Raw genomic sequence first — 20,220 nt, 5'->3', positions numbered from 1 at the left:
AATCCAAAAAATTTATAAAAAATTTAGAAAATTTAAATGACATCTTTTTCATCCTTTTCTTTGCTTAAATTATCAGCAACTGTAGACTTCAATTCCATTGCCAATTTGAAACCTAATTCAGGCCTCCTATCACGTCCATCCACCATTGCCTTCACCTTTAAAATATTTTTTCTTTTAAATTCAAAGTATCAAAAATAACTAAAATTAACAAATAAACTTCTAGCATAAATAAAATATATCATAATACTAATACAACAAGAGGCATCTTTGAAAATCTAAATATTTATTAACTACTGTTTTGGTTGTACTATTGTAATTATTTTTCTTACTTGTGATGATGATACTATAACACCGTGACCATTTATTATTGTTCTACGAGTTTTTTCAATATCAGCTAAATCCACACCACGACAACAATCTTCTACAATTATAGTTCTAAAAATATAAAAGATATATTATACAATATTTGAATTATATCTATAAATATAATATCATAATAACTATAATTATTTAGATGTAGATGTTATCTTATACAGCACGCTCTTTTGATTGTGTTGCATTATATGCATATGATCTCATGTTGAACTTTCCTCATTAAAGACGATTAAATATTAGAAAAAACTTCACATAAATGTGCATTTTATTGAAATCAAACTAAGACTTAACTTATGCTTATGCAACAAAAAAATAGTTAATTCAAGCAAATTAATAGTTTGAAATTATATATAATCCTGACTTTTACTCATGCTATGTTGAAAACACATACAATATATGATAGACTGAAAACGCTTCATACATTGTTATGATTTCCATAAATTTTACCTGTAGCCAACGGATATAGCATCAGCTGCAGTTGCCCCAACACAGACATCATAAGCCAAACCACACACATAAAGATCAGTGGCGGACCGAGCTCTTAATTCAGCGCATAAAGTTGTATGCGCCATACGTTTATTGTCCCAAAAAACTGAGTACGAATCTACTTCTGGATTTGTTCCTTTGTACACTTTCACTGCATTTTCTACTACCTGCAAACAAAGAATGTTCTAATGATTGAAATTAATTTTCATTTAATGTATAATAAAAATATATATACATGTTATATAATAAGTAAGTGATACAATATATAATATTTTGCACTAACTTTTAAATCCTCATGTAGTTCAGAACCCCACGAGTCCTGGACACAATGTCTTGGCCATAATCTTTGTTTCATTGGAGGTGGACCAGCAAAAACCACAGTGTCATATACCTGTGCTTGTTCAACTGAGACCTAAAATTTAATTAATATTCATACTTAAGATTTAAAAAAAAAATGATTCATAATTTTTCTGCTCATAATTCTCATATACAAGATTTCTTGAAATATGTGTTTTCGTCGAAATATTATTATACTAAATTAAGAAGATATTAAAGTTTTTTTAAATATATAACAACATATTTCATTTGCTAAAGAAAGAGGAACACAAAATAATAATTACTGATATTTCATACTCACAATATTAAAAATTTTTAACTTACTGGACTGGAATCATGAAGTTCTCTCTGAGGCAAATTATCAATAAAAGAGACATGATCACTAGGATGCCAATCTAAAGAGTAAACTACTGCATCAAATTCAACAGAATCCAATAACTTATTAATAGGTTCGATCACCTGTAAAATTATAAGAAACATATTAATAAACCTTGTAGTTACTACAACTAACACAAAATAATAATCGCTGAAAATGCTTATAAAATATTTGTAAGATTTTTTTTTATTTATATTAGAAATAAATTAATATGTTTGTTTTGCGATTCTAACATTAAATTTTTCTAATCACATACCTCATGACCATTTTGTTGAGCACTGCAATTGCTAATATTCAATGTTCCAGAGATAAAATCGTTCTGAACATCTACCACTAGAAAAACACTCACTGGGCGAACAATCTACAAACAAAATGCTTTTGTAAATATCGATTTAAAAATTCAAGATTAAAATTAAACAAAAACTCAAAAAAAAATCTTTAAGTTTAAATTCTTTAAGTTTTAGGTAGATCTTAAAATCTTTAAATAATTGCTAAAGTTTATTATTTGCTTTGGAGTATGATTAGTAAGTCTGTTCAGTCCTACCCAATAAATAAAAAGTAGTCTTGGTTGCAAAGATCATATACGGAATCTTATTTTCGTCTTCGGATTCTAAATTATAAGTCTTGGAATATAATGGTGAGATTAGTAAATAATTAAGGGTGTACATAAAATTTCGCTACGAATCGCACTGGACTTTGGTGAACGAATAACTAAATTCGTTAAAAATACCTTTACGAATCAGTATTATTATATTATATTATCATTACTTTGATACGCCAAAGAACATTTAAATATCTTTCGCATTGATTTTCTCTGAGTTGAGTTCCAGACTATCTCACCTGCCCAAGGTCTAAGTTGCTTTGAAAGCTGGTGCATAAAATATCAATATAGCCCCACAAAGCTCTAAAACCCAAAGCAAATTTTGAAGATAATAAAAATATTCTATCCTGTGTTGAGACCGGAAGCAAAATTGAGTGATAATAGAAATATTCAGCGCTAAAAATCCAGAACTGAATCCTGTCTATTATATCAGTACCTGAATAGATTATTATCAAAGATCTTATATAACCGGAACCATCATCTACTTTTCTCAAAGACACTAATTTGACTATGTAAATATTTCACATGTCTACTATATAACAATAAGAATGATCGCAGTTACTGAGGCACACCAAAAAGTGTGAAAAATGCTCCAAGAGAGGATAGATTGCATTAATGCAATTTGACCCGTTTGTTTCAAAATTATAATTTTTTAGCTGTTTTCAAATAATTTAATTGTTTTCTACCAGATAAATATATCTAATAGATATGGCTCTAAAAATATTTATGCAATACTCTCTGTATTGACCACAAATAAAATTTGTGCAAGATCACATATAGAATATATACAACCATACATTTCTAGCGCTAAAATGTAATATTAATCTACTTAGAAATTTAATATCTGACCACTTTGATCCAATGATTCCAGCAGAACTGGAATTCTGTTTTATCCAGAAATCCATCACCATTAGAGTCAAAAACTGCAAACATCTGCTGCAGTTGTTCTGGTTTCACATGGTATACTTGGCCACGTTCGTTCCGGAACAAGGCTCGGCATATAAGACCAAACTCATCCAAGCTTAATCGACCATCACTGTAAACCAGAAAATATATTATTGAGGATACTGCAATGATAGTTAATTAATTTAATTTATTATAATTGCAATAATACGTCACAAAATATTAAAATTCACATCAATATGAAAGAAATAATAAAATTAACAAATATTGGGCATATTTAAGAAGTGTATTTTTTGAATTCAATATACGCATATACTATATATATACAATCATATATGATGTATACAATACCTTTATGTTTTTGTTAATTTACTTGTTAACTAGCCATAAAAGTTACTAATGCTCAAATTTACCCATTAAATATGTTCTATAACTTACCAACTTTTAAATAATTTTGTTTATGTCTTTACATTGATTTGATAATTTAAACTAAAGCAATAAATGTTTGCTATTTAGCCAGTTAACTAAGATTGGCAGTGTATACCCATCCTGGAAAAGTGGCAGAATTTTGTGCATTAACAAGTTTACTCGTCATGCATACGAATTCCTGATCATTGGCTATTTAGATTGCAATTAAAAAAACATTCTCAAATTTCAAATTAAAAAATCAAATTTAGAAAATTATTTTGAGGCTAAGCCGGTATAAAATAAATGGTTGTAAGTGACAAATTATCTTAAAACAACAATTTACCTTTACACAAAACTGCGCGCACAGTTAACTGGTTGGAATTAGGAAATGCAATACCGGTATACCAGTATACCGGTATACCGCCCGTTTTTTCGGCGGTATTAATACCGGTATTTATCCTAAAAACACCGGTATTTTCGGTATTTTTACATAAGCGCTAGTTGATACATATATATCACACTCGAGTTTAAATTTCTCGGAATAAATTTATCTTTAAATCCCATAATCGCTTAAACAGATATATTGTTCTATAGTATAAACAAATATCAGAACCACAGATAGTGGTTCTATAGTATAAACAAATATCAAAATATTATGTCGACTCGTCATTAAACTAAATGTTAGTTGCTTTCCAAAGGGCTTCGTATCTTTTCTAAGTAAATAGAATATAATTAATAAATAATGATGTTTATTTAATCTTATGTAAAAATGTAACGCCAAAGCGCCAAAATATTTTTTATCATAAATACTCACAAAATAAAGATTATGACCGTGTAATTTTTTTTTAAAGATACTCAACAATTATAGGATGTTATTATTCAACTTGATAAAGTATCGTATCTTAAATTAGTATAGAAAACTTAGTCTTTTAAAGTCTTTAAAATATTGGAAATTATGCTGATTTAACACATCAAATACAAACAATAAAATTTATTATTATAATGTAATGTGAAATGTGATTATTATGAGTTTTTGGTCTTCCTTACTCTAGGTTTGATTTTGGTGTAAAGTTCTCAATATACTCGATACTGTTAAGTTAAATAAATTGGACATAATTTTGTTAAATTATTATTAAACTACTTATTGTTTTTTTATTGTTTAGTTGTATATAGTTGTAGTTGTATATATAATTTTTCTGTACTGAAAATAGCAGTATTGTCAGTTCTAAAATGAGAAATTACCGAAATACCGGTATTGCAATTTTTTATCGGTATTGCATTTCCTAGTTGGAATAGAATCAATACAAAATTTATATAATTATAACACTAATTATTGCAAACTGACAAAATATAAAAATACTATCTAAAAATATTTAAATATACTGTAGATAATTAAACTTTATAAAAGTGTTTCAAATAAAAAAAAAAACTCCACTTACTTATCTTTGTCGAAAGCGGTAAAGCAAGCATCCATATTTTGTAGATTGTCATCAGTGGAAACCAATTCGAAAAAGTTCGACACATCAAGCCCGTTTGGGGCTTCGTGGACTACTGCGTCGGCCATGAGTTAGCAACCTGCAGGGGGCGCGATGGAAAGAGAAACCTAAGGCACTAAAACAGGGGTTGACCAGGGTAAGAAACTTTGGCTGATAAAACACTGGAAAATTATATGTATTATTTGTGCAATTTGAATAAGTCGAGAAATTTAATGTAAAATCTACATTCATGGTATTTTTGATGGAATTAAAATTTATAAGACAATGAAAAAGATAAAGAGTTATATATTAACTTCATTAATCTTGTCAATTGTCTTATAGTTAAAACCAATTGAATTCAATTTTTATTTGATGTATTGCCCTGTAGATTTTGACTCACATATTTCAACATCAAAATTATAATAAAATGTTATTATAAATTATTATAATTTCAACAATTGTATATGTATATGTAACAAATATAGATTCACACAATTCAATGTCGTTGTTGTTTATATTCGATTTTAGTTTGGTTTTTCAAATTAAATATATAATTCTTTTTTGTAAATAAGACTGAAAATCATATCTTTATCAAGGTGTAGTTATTTATTTTTTTGAATTATTGTTTTGTTCATCCTCTCAAGAAGAGTTAAATTGGAACCCAAAACGCATGGAAAATTTATTAAAAGATAACTATGTTTTTTACTTCCCATAGAGTAAGTTATAGTAATCGCAAAAAAATCGAAAATGAAAATTTGTATATATCTTTACGTTTCAAAAGTTTTTGAACATTTTGGCATACCTTAGAAAAAATGGATGTATGTGTATGTGCGTATGTGTGTATGTGAGTGTGTGTGTGCGGATACAAATTTTCGTCGACGATTTCGGGAACACCGATCAACCGATTTGAATAATTCAAAAAACATTCGATTCGTATTGATAAGGAGACGTGCTGATTAGTTTTTGGCGAATGCAGGTCTAGCCGTTCCGAAGACACGGGACAAAAAGTGCCAAAAACGGTAACTCAGTTTTAGAGAGAACGGAACGTCCGATTTTAATAATTCAAAAAACATTTTACTTGTATTAATTAATAAAAATAAGTTAAAAAAATGTCATTTTGCGGTCAAAAATGTTTAGTGGTCATATGTACATTAAATTATCAGATATTTTATAGAGATTTTAATAATGTGTACACATTTTGTGTAATTTTTTTTTTGAGTTTCGTACTAAGATTTTTAATTACGGCACGGGAAGTTCCAGCAATTTGCCTTAAAGAACGATGCCATGCATCCCACTAGTTATTTTTGATGACTGGATGGATGCCTGCGTAAAAAACTTTTTTGTGTATAGTTTTTCAAATTAGCCTATTATTATAAAAGTTAAAAAAAATCTAATTCTTTTGACAAAATAATGAATTGCTTTTGATTATCAATATTAATTTATTATTACCCAAATCAAACTGTAAATTCTTGTAATTGCCATTATGTTTTAGTGTTCGAAGTTAAATAAAAAAATTCATATAAAAATGTTATAGATTAGGTTGTTTCTGGTATAAATTGCTTCTAATTATCCATATTAATCCATCTTTTAATACATCGAATTGGATGCTAAATTTAATAAATACAGAGAGAGAATTCACGAAATGATTACGTTTACTAACAGGAATTTTTAAAAATAAAAAATAATAAAAAAAAATTAACTGTGTTTGATACAATCCCTGTACGAAACCCAAAATATTTTTACTGAAAAGGTCAAAATATCTATTACACATTCAAACATCTCAATACGCTAAAAGCGGACATAGAAAGTCTATGCAACTCGAATATAGAAAAACGATATCGAAAACCGAAATTTAATGTAATGAAAAGAGAAAATCATATTAATACCGATTCGGTCTTTGAAAATTAATTTTGCTGGTGCAGTGCGTTTAAGTTGGAGAACGAATAAACAATATATCCAGTTGACAAGTGGGACTGAATAGCAGATATAATGCGGTTCTGAACGAATACACAGCAAGGCGCGTGGGAGAATGAAAGGTTGGTACGTCCTGGTACCGAGCTACCAGGTTTCCGATCAAGATAATTATGGATAAAATGCTTGATAATGGTATTTGATCAAGTGCGAAAGCAAAAAATCAAAAGAGCCAATTTTAACTGGACAATGTGCTTCATGTTTCATAATGACTCTGTCATCTTGCTGAAAAGAAAAGCTGAATAAAATTTTGACTGACAATCTATGTCAGTCATCCATATATTGAGAATTAAAAAAATTGTCAATTTTGCTAATAAGGTTAAATTAGGATAATAAATTATTAACTTCCCGTAGGGTAAGTTATAGTAATCGCAAAAAAATTGAAAATGAAAATTTTTGTATATCTTTACGTTTTAGAGATTTCTTAACATTTTGGCATACATTAGAAAGAATGGATGTATGTGTGTGTGTTTTTGTGTGTATGTGTGTGTGTGCGGATACAAATTTTCGTCGACTCGGAATCTCCAAAATATTTCAAAATAAAGAAAACACTTCATTTTCAAGAAGTCAAGTTTCAAAAAAGTAAAATTTTGTCAAAAATTTATAGTTTCTCAAAAATCTATTTTTTTTCAAAGTACTTCTTTTCAAAAATGTTTATTTTTAAAAAAAAGAATTTGGTACGGGAAGTTTCAGCAATTTGCCTTAAGGCACGATGTCATGCCACAGGTTAAATCATACTATTAAAAAAATATTATAATAAATATTTTCAAGCAAACTTAATAATCTAACCAATAATCAATGCAAACCATACTTAATTCAATATTAAAATTGAAAAAATGAAAGAAAGTAATACAGCCCCTCTCGGGGGTCTTAAAAAGAATGCACCATTATTGTACTAAGAACAAGAAGTTAATATCAAAATCTCACATTTTTTTATATTTTTTTTATAATTTTATTTGAACAGCGATCAGAACTTATGGGTTCTATGAGCTGTTGTGATCAATATCTTACAAACTACATTTGTTTTATTACAGATGGCAACCCAAACAGTTGTCACATCTCTGTATGATAATTTTTTTTATTACAATCTCTGTAATAGGGCAAGTATATGGTGCAACAATGCCGGGTGAGGGCTATTTTCACTTGGAAACATATTGCTATTTATATTTCCAAGTGAAAATCGTTGTCACTGTTGCCTGACAACAGGCTGCTCGAAGTGGGTATCGAACCCGGGACCTCTGAAACAAGTCCCGTCACTCTTAACGGCTTACCTACGGGCGAGCAAAATCTCACATAATACCGATTTTGATGTACGGCATTACTATTTGTAGTCAAACCACCAACAAAAATATAAAGAACCTATAAAAAATGATGAAAAAAGTAATTAAATCAACATATAATTGAGCGGTTCATCCATAATATAAAAATAAATCGCAAAATGTGTTGGTAAGCGCATAACTCAACAACTTCTGGACCAATTTGGCCAATTCTTTTTTTAAAATGTTTGTTGAAGTCCAAGGATGGTTCTTACGGCGAGAAAAAATCGAATAATTGCCGGGAAAACTCTAAAAACAGCCCTTTTCTTTTTCACATACAAACGTTAGTATTTTAATATTTTTGCCATCGGATACGGAATATTTACTTAAGTTAATGAAGCGTTTTGGGTCTGAAATTTTTTACTGTGCTCCAATTTGTATGACATTTTGAAATTAGGTTTATCTTACCCTCAAGTTCAAAAGTGAAAATAATTTAGACTCCTTTGCCATTTCCCGGGGGAATGACATCCCTCTCAGTGATGTAATTTCATTTTTTTTTAATAACGACGGATATCGATAAAAGAACTAATTATAAGAAAAAAATGTTTCATAATGTTTTTCAAAAAAGCAAATACTCATCATTTTGGGAATTATTACAACTTCATACCCATATTAAGCAACAAAGTAATAAATAATATTTAATTTATGATATTAATGCATATTTTATTCATATTTTCTCACTATTTTAAAATAAATTAAGTGTTAAAAATAAATTAAACAAATAAATAAAGTGTTTAAAATTAATTGCTATGTCAAAATAAATAGTATTCATCTAATATTATAGTTTCGATAATTAATTACCAATTATTTTAGTCAGAAAATTGAAAAAAAAGTTGCTAATCATACATTTGATACATTTGTACTCCGGATTCTACAGAATCTTATCCATGTTGGTCTCAGGGATAGTAAGAATATCAATTTATAGTCGAAAAATATATTATAATTAAACAAGTAATTTTTTTGACAATTGTAAATTTGGGAAAAAATATAGCAAAACTAATAAATGTTAAAAATCAAATATTTCTGGATAATTTTAGAAGAATCATTAAGAATTGCTTAAGGGTCATATAGCAAGTGGCCAATAGTATGTGACCAATAAAACCATTCCTAATTACAGAATCATAGAAAATATTAAAGTTAGTAAGGAAAATTGGACGTAATACCAAATAGGGTATAATACATTTATAAAAGTCACTTGTTTATTCATAATAAATTTTGAAATGTGCTTTTTTATTCAAAAGTATAACAATTTAATTTTTTTTTTCATTATTTTAAGTTAAAAACAATTTAATCTATAGTAAATTCAAAATTCGTATTTAAAATTCAATCTGAATATTATTTATTTGTGGATTGATATAAACGTTTATAAAAAAGTGAATAAAATGTTGGTTATCGAGCGGATTTAAATAATGAGGTGAATTTAAAAAAAAAACTAATTTAATTCTTTCGTTTTATTAATTATTTATTAGTTATGATGTTCTTTTACACAGTCTTAGTGTTTATAATAAGTTTTGTTTTTGGGTTTTTCCTGGTCTGATTACTAAATGATGAAACCCATTTTTTATGTGTTGAAACGTTTAATAAAGAATCTGTCTATATTAACTACCTTTTTAAATTCGACGATTGCACTGCAAAATACTTCAGATATATGTATGTATATATATATATATATATATATATATATATATATATGGTGGTCCTTAAAATGGTCATTTTCGAATTACCTTGCTCCCAGGGGCTCAAATGGTTCCAAATAGATAAAAAACAATTCTCTGTAAGTTTTAGCTCCTAATATTAACGTTTAGATAGAGCGCAATTCAATCAAAGTTTTGTATGGAAATAGCAAATATATATAAGATATACTTCCTATATAAGTATGATATTATATAAGTAATAACAAATGTAAATAACAAGACACATTCATGCATGACACATTCCGTATTAATAAACATGTTCTTGTATTGCAATAATAAGATATAGATAGACTGTAAAAATGAAAACCAAACTCTATGACGTAATCATGTAATATATCGTGTTCTGAAATAATTAATCATTTATTTCAAAAGTGATACTGTTTTGTGGATTTAGCATTCAACCGCAAAACTAATGCGATATGACCTATCGCTTTAATATATAGAACAACTCAGCCACTAATGAAAAATCTTCAAGATAATTCGTTTCGGGCCTAATAAATAAAAAAATATAATTACTTTGCGATTTTCTTCCAATTGCTACGACTTCCATACATTAAATAGAATAGAATAGAACCTCCAAAAGGTAAAGCTCTTAATCGAAATAACTATTCCCTTACGTGTATCGAAGATCACCCGAAGTTACCGTTTTGTCCCAAAATATAATATCGCAAGTTTTATGTCTTCCTCATTTGTAAAGTCATTCTGACCAATTTCGAAAAGGTGTGCGTGCTTTCTGGCCACATTTCTCAGAAACGCCTAAATCAATTTGTATGATGTCTGTGTGAAATAATTTTCAGTGGTAAACATGTTTCGTCACAATTTAACATCTACATTCAATTTTAAAAATTAACAATTCGTTCAAAGGATCACTTAGAAATCAGTTAATTATTCTTTTTTTGAAAAATAAAACAGTCTCAATTATCGTTAGGATTTACCGATTTTATATGATAATAGTCGTAATAAAATTGTTTCGTTTTATTTGTCCAACTTTTCTCAAATTCGGTTTTAAATTTCGGGCGCATGGCATCGTAGGCAAATTGCTGAAACTTCTCGTATTAAAATTTTTTTTTTTAAAGATTAACATTCATGAAAAAATTTCACTTCGAAAAAATTAGATTTTTGAGAAACTAAATTTTTGACAAAAATTTACTTTTTTTGAAAAAAAAAGACTTTCTTTATTTCGTACTGCATAGTGACGAAATATCGAAGCGCGTAAGCGCCGCGTCGTGTCTAACAGATAAACATTGGTACAGAGCCCATAAGAATGTGAGCAAAATGTATACTTATTGTTGAAATCTCTTATCTATTTATTAAATATCTAATAATTTGATGTGCATATGTCTAATCGCCAAACGGTACTTTTTAAAACTTTTTTAGCTAGATCTCCGAAACCGCCAGACCTGCCTTCCCAAAGATTTAATCAGTTCTTCATCTTGTCAATACAAGTAAAATGTTTGTTAAATTATTAAAATCGGACGCTCCGTTCTCTTAAAAACTGAGTTAACATTTTTGGCACTTTTTGCCCCGTATCTTCGGAACGGCTATACCTGCCTTTGGCAAAAACTAATCAGCACGTCTCTTTATCAATATGAATCAAATATTTTTTGAATTATTTAAATAGGTTGATTGGTGTTCCCAAAATCGTCGACGAAAATTTGTATCCGCACACACACACACAATCACATTTACATCCATTTTTTCTAATGTATGTCAAAATGTTCAGAAACCTTTGAACGTAAAGATATATAAAAAATTTCATTTTTGATTTTTTTACGATTACTATAACTTACTCTACGGGAAGTTAAAAAATCTAGATTCAATTTTAAAAATTAACAATTCGTTTAAAGGATTATTTGGGAATCAGTTAATTATCACTTTTTTAAAAATACACAGTCTCAAATTATCGTTAGAATTCACCGATTTCATATGATAATCGTTTCGTCTTACAAACATAACATTAATTGTCCAACTTTTCTCAAATTCCGATTTGAAATACTCAAAGATGACTCAAAATTTGTTTAAAAGATACCAATTCCAATAGTAAATTGTGTAAGCAAAGATTGTGCATAGTTTTTTTTTTAAATTTAAACAATTCAAAAAGTATCAGTAGATTCAATTTCCGTCAATGTTGATCCGTTTAGATGTTTTTTCTTTATTATAGAGATCAGCCGAGCTACTTTTGCGCAATACTTTAACACTTTAAAAATTAATTTTTCATTTATTAAAAAAGTCAAGGATTTAAAAAAATTAATAAATTCAAAAATATCAATTGGTAATAGCATTTATTAATATTTTGTAAATATTGGTCGAGCTATTTTTGTGATTAAGAGTAGTTAAACATCTAAAACAGATAAAAAATCAAAGATTGGTTTGAATATGGTAAGTATTTAATAGCATAATGCTAGATTTACGCTTAATTTCTAAAGCAATAAAATCGGCGACGTGACTTTTTCAATGCTATCTGATTATTTATATATTTTATTGCGACTTAAAAAATCACAATGCATTTGCTGTTAGAGCCGATGAAGTAACATAATTTCAATTTTCATATTATGAATCATTTTTCTACACATTAGAACATGCAAATTTGAACAATTTCGCCAAATAATAAAAAGTTACATTGGAAATCGTTTTACTACCAAATCATTCGACTATTAGGTACCTTATTTATATATTTTCTTTATTTTCAAAAGCACAACTTGGGTGTATAGGAAACGTATAATAAAAATAATCGTCGAGTAGATATTTCATTGAAAAATATAACAGAGATTTCATAACAACTAGAAAAATCATCGTTTCGGTTATTTATGGATTTATATAAAAGACGTCACCGCATTACGTGACGTAGACAAAGCATTTTCATGCGTGATTTGACGCCATAAAACAACGTGCAATATCAAACGTTTTTAAATTAAACCACACACATATATAGAGTGGCTAATTCCAGGCAAATATATATATATTCGAAACTCCATTTATTACACAGATTCGAAATATATTATTATTAACAATTTGTCTAGATATAAATTGTCGATTTAACCAATCGCTTTCATAATTATCGTATCAATCACGATTGGGAGAATTTTTGAGTTAGGGGCATTTTTTCTAAAGCAAGTTGCATAAATTTCCCGAAATGTGTAAATATAATATGAACTAGTGGGGTGCAAGGCAAATTGCTAGAACTTCCCGTACCGTAATTTAAAATCTTGGTACGGAACCAAAAAAAAAAAAACACAATGTGTAAATCAATACGAATCGGATGTTTTTTAAATTATCCAAATCGGTTATTCCATACTGTCGAGAGCATTTGTTTGAACCATATAAATAAACATCAAAATTAAAAATCTTGGTACGGAACCCAATAAAATTTACACAAAATATGTACATATTATGAAAATCTCTACAAAATATCTGATAATTTGATGCGCATATGTCTTATGATCATTTTTGACCGTCAAAAGGCATTTTTTTAACTTATTTTTATTGAGAGTCCATAACCGCTAGACCTGCCTTCCCAAAAATTTGCTCAGTTTATTATCTTGTCAATACAAGTAAATCTTAAAAACTGAGTTACCGTTTTTGGCACTTTTTGCCCTGTATCTTCGGAACGGCTAAACCTTCCTTCGCCAAAAACTAATCAGCACGTCTCCTTATCAATGCGAATCAAATGTTTTTTGACGAAAATTTGTATCCGCACACACACATACATCCATGTTTTAAGGTATGCCAAAATATTTAGAAACCTTTAAAACCTAAAGAAATATAAAAAATTCCATTTTCGATTTTTTGCGATTACTATAACTTACCCTACGGGAAGTTAATATTCAATATGAATTAATATATAGCAACTTTTAAAAATGGCACGATAGAAGTTTGAAATTTTGTTCCAACACATTATTACAAACTTTAATTAATTTTTATAATTAAACCTTTTTTGTAGGCTCAAAATAATTTAGGATGTTCGTAAAATTCAAGAACTTTGTCATCATAAAACAAAAAAATTAACGAAGAAATGAAATGAACAAAGAAAAGGCTAACTGCTGACTTTCGAACGTTTTTTAATTTTTCAAAATTGTTTCAAAATTTTTTGCTAACCTTGGATGAAAAATTGAAATATTCCTGCAAATTATTAAGAAAAAGTTTGGCCGATGGCCGAGCAAAAATAGTCAACGCGAATCCTTATGATTCTTATCGAGTTCCATAGAGAGACTTCAAATGTTTAAAATCGGTTTAGCCGTTTTTGAGAAAACGTTGACGAAAAGTCAAAATTTGAAACATACTTTTTCCAATTTTGGTTCCAAACGATCTAGAATGATTCAAGAGACCGAAAAAACATTAAATTAGCTATTTAACATATTTTTGAGAAATATTTAGTAGTGAGATTTTCCTTCTTCCACAATAAGTTTAAAAATAATGCAATAATATACTACTACTATATTATTGACCATCATCTTTTGAAAAAAAATATCAACATCATTTTAAACCGGAATTATAGGACAAACATATTTCTATTGCAGTATTTTTTGGTGTGATTAAAGAGTTGACAGCTAGTGCATTGTATTATGTTGTTAGACTTTCTTGGAGGTTCGACGCGTATTATGCAATTGAATAATTTGTAAATATTATAAATTTTTGTTATTTCTATTTGGTTCCAGATCAAGAAAAAACATATTAAGAGGTTCTTTTGCTATTCTATATTTATTCTCAATATTTTTAAATTCCCGTGGGGTAAGTTATAGTAATGGGCGAAAAATCGAAAATGAAAATTTTTGCATATCTTCACGTTCAAGAGTTTTCTGAACATTTTGGCATACCTTAGAAAAAATTGATGTGTGTGTATGTATGGATACACATATATGGATTTATCGTCCACGTTTTCGGGCACACGGATCAACTAATTTGAATGGTTCAAAAAGCATTCGATTTCTATTGATAGGTAGATGTACTGACAAGTTTTTGGCAAAGGCAAAAACTAGTCACATCGTTACGGAGATAAGGTGCTAAATGTGAAAAAAACTAAGCATCCGATTTGAAAAATTTGCTTGTGTTGACGAAACAAATGCTTTTGGAAAAAAAAATATTTTGAAATTATTTTTTTTGTATATCTAAAATAATTCAGATTTTAATTTTAATTCTGGCTAAAGTTCTAAAGCTCACTTATATACTTTAAATAAATATTTTTAACTTTGCAATTCAGTTTATATAATTCTTATAAATATTATAGTAAATGTTACAGTAGTTGTAATAATCTGTTTGAAAACATTTAATATTCCTCGAACATTTCGTTACGGTACGGAAAGTTCCAGCAATTTGCCTTAAGTCACGATGCCATACACCACTAGTTTATTCATAAATTGACGGTAAATAAGATATTATTTTACATAAAACTGTAACATTTCTCCTCCTTGTGAAACTTATATTACCGCAATTTAATTAGAAATTGAAATAATAAATAAGTATGAATATTCGATCTTATTGTTGTTTGATAATACATATAACGATTGAAATAATATGTTAAATAGTTCGCGATTTTTTTGAAAATTAATAATGTTTGATTGAAATATTTTCACTTCAACCCTTTCCACTCGGATGCTGCCGGCGGCAAATTTCATATAAATCTCGGAATTCGCGAGTGGAAAGGGCTAAACATACAATTTTGAAAATGGTTTGCATGCAAATGAAGCTACCATTGCAAAGATTAAGTTCGCTCCTTCAACTACGGCCAAATATTATTAATATCAAATACTATATTTAAAAAGTTAGTAGAAGTTTTAGATACTAAAATATCAATTATTGATTACATTAAAATGCATTAAAAATAGAGTATGATATGAATGTAAAAAAGTACCTAAAACAATAGGCTCAAGATATTTCTATAATCTATTATTCATGAAAATGTTATAAAAATATGAGTCATAAACTTACAATACTTTATGAATCCTATCCTATTATTAGACACTTGTATTTAAAATTGCCGGTATTTGATTAGATACTCTTAACCAAATATAAACAAATTTAACTGTAACTTAAAACTATTTTTAACACAGTTATTGAAATTAATAAAGATCTGATACGAAGCAGAATATTTTGTTTATGTGCGTGATGGGGAATAACTCACTTATGATTTTTAAAGTCAACATATACGTACTAATACAACGATATATTATTTTGCAACGATTTTCATAGTACAATAATGAATCATGTCTTTGTTACGTATAATATTAACATAAAACATACACATATTCAAGACTAGTTCATACATTATATTTACATAATAATGGCGCAAATGTTATTACAAACGTTTTTTGTAAACAATTTTGTAAACGGTAATGGAAAATTCGTTACCGAACAATAATTTTGCAAATAAAGTTAAATTGTAAAATGTGCCGCATGATATGATTTATTTCTACATGCTAATATCAAGTAAATATAAATTGAAATAAAGTCTTGAAAATATATACATAACACATATAACCTCTACTAAACCGGTTTTGACAATTAGTATCGTAATAAAGCATGTAACATACCACTCTGCGGTTCTAGATTGTTCCATTTTTTGTTGGTTACCGAAAATCCAACATCACTAATAAATTTCAAATTGCACATTAACATTATTTAGAATTTTTATAAACAGCAGCATTTGAAAACACAAAACATAACCTTAATTTGGTTTGATACATTCTGGGTTTATATATGTGTATGTATCATGGCGTCTATTCATCATTTCACACGCATTTGCACATAATATTAAAATGGCATCTGGTAAACCAATTATTCATTATTATTAATTATTATTTATTAAAAATTGAATGTCGATTATTTATGCAGCGGTATCAAATATTTTTATATTCTAGTTCTTATTTTTCATAACTTTCAGTTAATTTGAAGTTTCATTTATTTTTAACAAGTTCTGTTAACTTCATTATGTTGTATATTATTTATATGTTGGCAAACTGAGTAAACAAAATTAAAAAAAAAATTAAATAAACTAATAATAATAATAACTATTATTATTTATTATATTTATAGTTCTATTTAATTAAATAACAGATTGTATTAAATTCGAAAAGTATTAATATGTTTAATTATATATTTTTATCATTATTTATTTATTTATTTTATTTATATATAAAGCGAGAGGTTTTTCTTCAGATGGTGAAATAATATGATAAAAATTGTTTCTTGGGCATCCATCCAATAATTAAAAAAACAGTTTTAATGCAAAATGTTTTAATTAAGAGAACATACGTTTCGGGTCCAGATTTGACCCATCTTCAGTGCATACAAATAAATTTTAAAAAAATATAACACAAAGAACAACACAAAAAATGCAACGAAAAAATAAGTATGAAATAAAAAATTGAAAAAACATCAAGTTATGAAAATTTTTGAAAATTGTAAAAATTAATTTCACACGTAACTCTGTCTCCAAACTAACAAGATGTGTTTTTGGAATAAGCTTTTTTACAATAAAACATATTATTTATTTTAATTTTTACAATTTTCAAAAAATTTTCATAACTTGATGTTTTTTCAATTTTTTATTTCATACTTATTTTTTCGTTGCATTTTTGTGTTGTTCTTTGTGTTATATTTTTTTAAAATTTATTTGTATGCACTGAAGATGGGTCAAATCTGGACCCGAAACGTATGTTCTCTTAATTAAAACATTTTGCATTAAAACTGTTTTTTTAATTATTGGATGGATGCCCAAGAAACAATTTTTATCATATATATATATATATATATATATATATATATATAAATATATATATATATATATATATATATATATATTTAAAAATTCTATAGAATTTATCTAAAGTATAAATAAATCTTCTGAAGAGGAGATTGCAAAAATGATGAATATTGGAGTAACATAAATGGTGAATATTTTTATTGTTTATATAAATTATCTATAAAAATCCACTTTTTTATTGGCACTTTTCATATAATATATATATATTATGTATGGTACTAACAGCGTTGAATAAATTCTTTAAATCATTTTACTCTTCAATAATACCAATATTATTTTGATGATGTCGATAAGTAAGTTTATTAAAACATATAGTCACAGACCACACTTCATCTAATATTTAAAATTTACTTAAATAATAAAATAGTAAAATAATTGCTAAATATTTTTAATATTATACTGAAGAAAATATTAGCTTTAATTCAGTATACTATTAAAAAAATATTTTTGCAATATAAATAAAATTATCACTTACCTTGTCAATCGTCAAATATCAAATGATTCTCTCTCAAAATTTGATATTTATATACTCTTCAATATTTGTTTTGAGGATTTAGATTTTTATTGATAATGGATGGTGTGGTTATATTTATCAAACCATTGCGGATTTACTAGATTAGCTATCTTGTAAGCATAAATTTATCATTTTTGTGGTTTCATTCATCCTATGAGTATACACTTTACAACATACAAAAGTGATAACTAAGTGACACATATAAAAGATTTTTCTAATATAAAATATTAAAACACATAGTCCATCATAAACATTATATTATATCATCATGACCTAATGATCTATTAAAACTACTTTAAAATATGTATTATACTTATTTAAAACATAAGTTAAATATCTAAATAATATAAAAGGCACCAATTGAGTGGGACTATATGCATAAGAATTTCGTTTTGCTCTATCATCGCAAATACAAATTTATTTTCACAAATATACTACTAAACACAAATTTTTATAAAACCATTTTCTTACTAACTACTATAATATTATCTACAGCATACATATTGTATGTAATTATATATACATAGATATCGGTGGGTTACTTATGTAAATATATGCAAATATATATATATATATATATATATATATATATATATATACATACATAGATTTGTCAATTAACATCATAAAATATCTATTAAAATCCTTCAAATATTTACAAAATGATGAATTCATTATTTATAAAAAACGTTATTTAAAAAATTTATCCACTTATTTGTATAATTTATATTTATAATTACATTCACAGAATGTATAAACAATTATTAAATAAAATCCATATAAAATTATATTTCTCTTTGTACGTAATTGCACATAATCTTAATAAAATTATGAGATTTCAGAATTTTGAATTTGGTAAGATTATATCCAGAATATTCAGAATATACATTTGAAAAATTAACTGTTACATATGTGTAATACATATAAAAATAAAATTGTATTATAAAAATATATATGAATAGAGACAATAAGTATAAAAATCTTCACAGATAAAAAATAAATTATATACTAAAATTCAGATCTTTGTACATTTTACAATTAATTAACAGAAAATAAATTTTTAACAAAATGAAACAAAATGTTAAAAATTTAATGTGGAGAATTCATAATATTGATTATATAATTCAAACTAATAAAATTTAGAGAATATTACTACTTAATCCAATTTAATTCATTAATTCAATTGTGTAGTTGAGTATATTGTAAGGCTATCCCAGGTTAAGTATATTAACCTAAAAAGTCTCCTAATTCATTTTTAGATCTTCTTAATAATTCACTGGAAACAACAGTTAATTCAGAAAAAGTTCGTCTCTCTGAAGGCGAAAATTTCCAACAAGAATGCATTAATTCTAAATAAATCTCATTAGAACACCTTTTGGGACATTTCAGTCTGAAAACATTAAACAATATTAATGAATAAATGCCATAAACTAAATTGTTACTTGACAAATTTAAAAATATATGTAAAAACGCCATGATGTTAATTTTGATAAATTAGGACAAATTATCTCGTACTCATATATTAAACTGAGTTCATACAAGTGTCGAACCTATATCGAAATCTATCCAAAAATAAATTCAAAATGTAAAATATTCATTTAGAATTATATTATTTTCAAAGGTTAAGTATTAGTCACATGATCAATTGTGAGATAGCTTCCAGACCATATTCTTGATAAATATGAAGTAAAATAATCCATAAAAATGTAGAAAGTTTTTATTAACAAATTATGAATTATTTTTATGACTAATAATGCAAAACTAATCACATGAATTAGTGCTTGCATATTTTTATATCAAATAATTTAATAAAATAACAAACCTTTCTCCGCTTTTTAAAATTTGAACATGGTGTGTTGTGGTGGGGTTCAGTATTAACACTGTCAACTTCTCCAAGAAGCTGAGAATTTGAATTATTAAATCCAGATGATGACAAAGCTGCAACTGTCAACATACTTGGCAGAACCGGATCCTCCCATAAGAAAACATTTCGAACATTGTAATAC

General features: G+C 27.0%; 1 protein-coding gene across 1 annotated transcript; it reads right to left on the bottom strand.

The window, feature by feature from the left end:
* Nucleotides 1-32: 32 nt before the first annotated feature.
* On the bottom strand, nt 33-16,524 carry LOC113367046 (the record flags this gene model as incomplete). The annotated part of the gene is given in 9 exon segments (XM_026608677.1): nt 33-155; nt 330-435; nt 823-1,028; nt 1,145-1,273; nt 1,522-1,656; nt 1,830-1,934; nt 3,024-3,210; nt 4,925-5,096; nt 16,469-16,524. Coding segments are annotated over 8 exon segments (1,116 nt in total).
* Between the last annotated feature and the right edge of the window lie 3,696 nt (nt 16,525-20,220).

This window comes from Ctenocephalides felis, unplaced genomic scaffold, assembly GCF_003426905.1.
Source record: "Ctenocephalides felis isolate EL2017-DRISC unplaced genomic scaffold, ASM342690v1 CF-g0.4_SCAFFOLD_01170, whole genome shotgun sequence".
In the NCBI taxonomy this organism is placed as follows: domain Eukaryota; kingdom Metazoa; phylum Arthropoda; class Insecta; order Siphonaptera; family Pulicidae; genus Ctenocephalides; species Ctenocephalides felis.
This window is presented reverse-complemented; position numbering and strand designations above follow the sequence as displayed.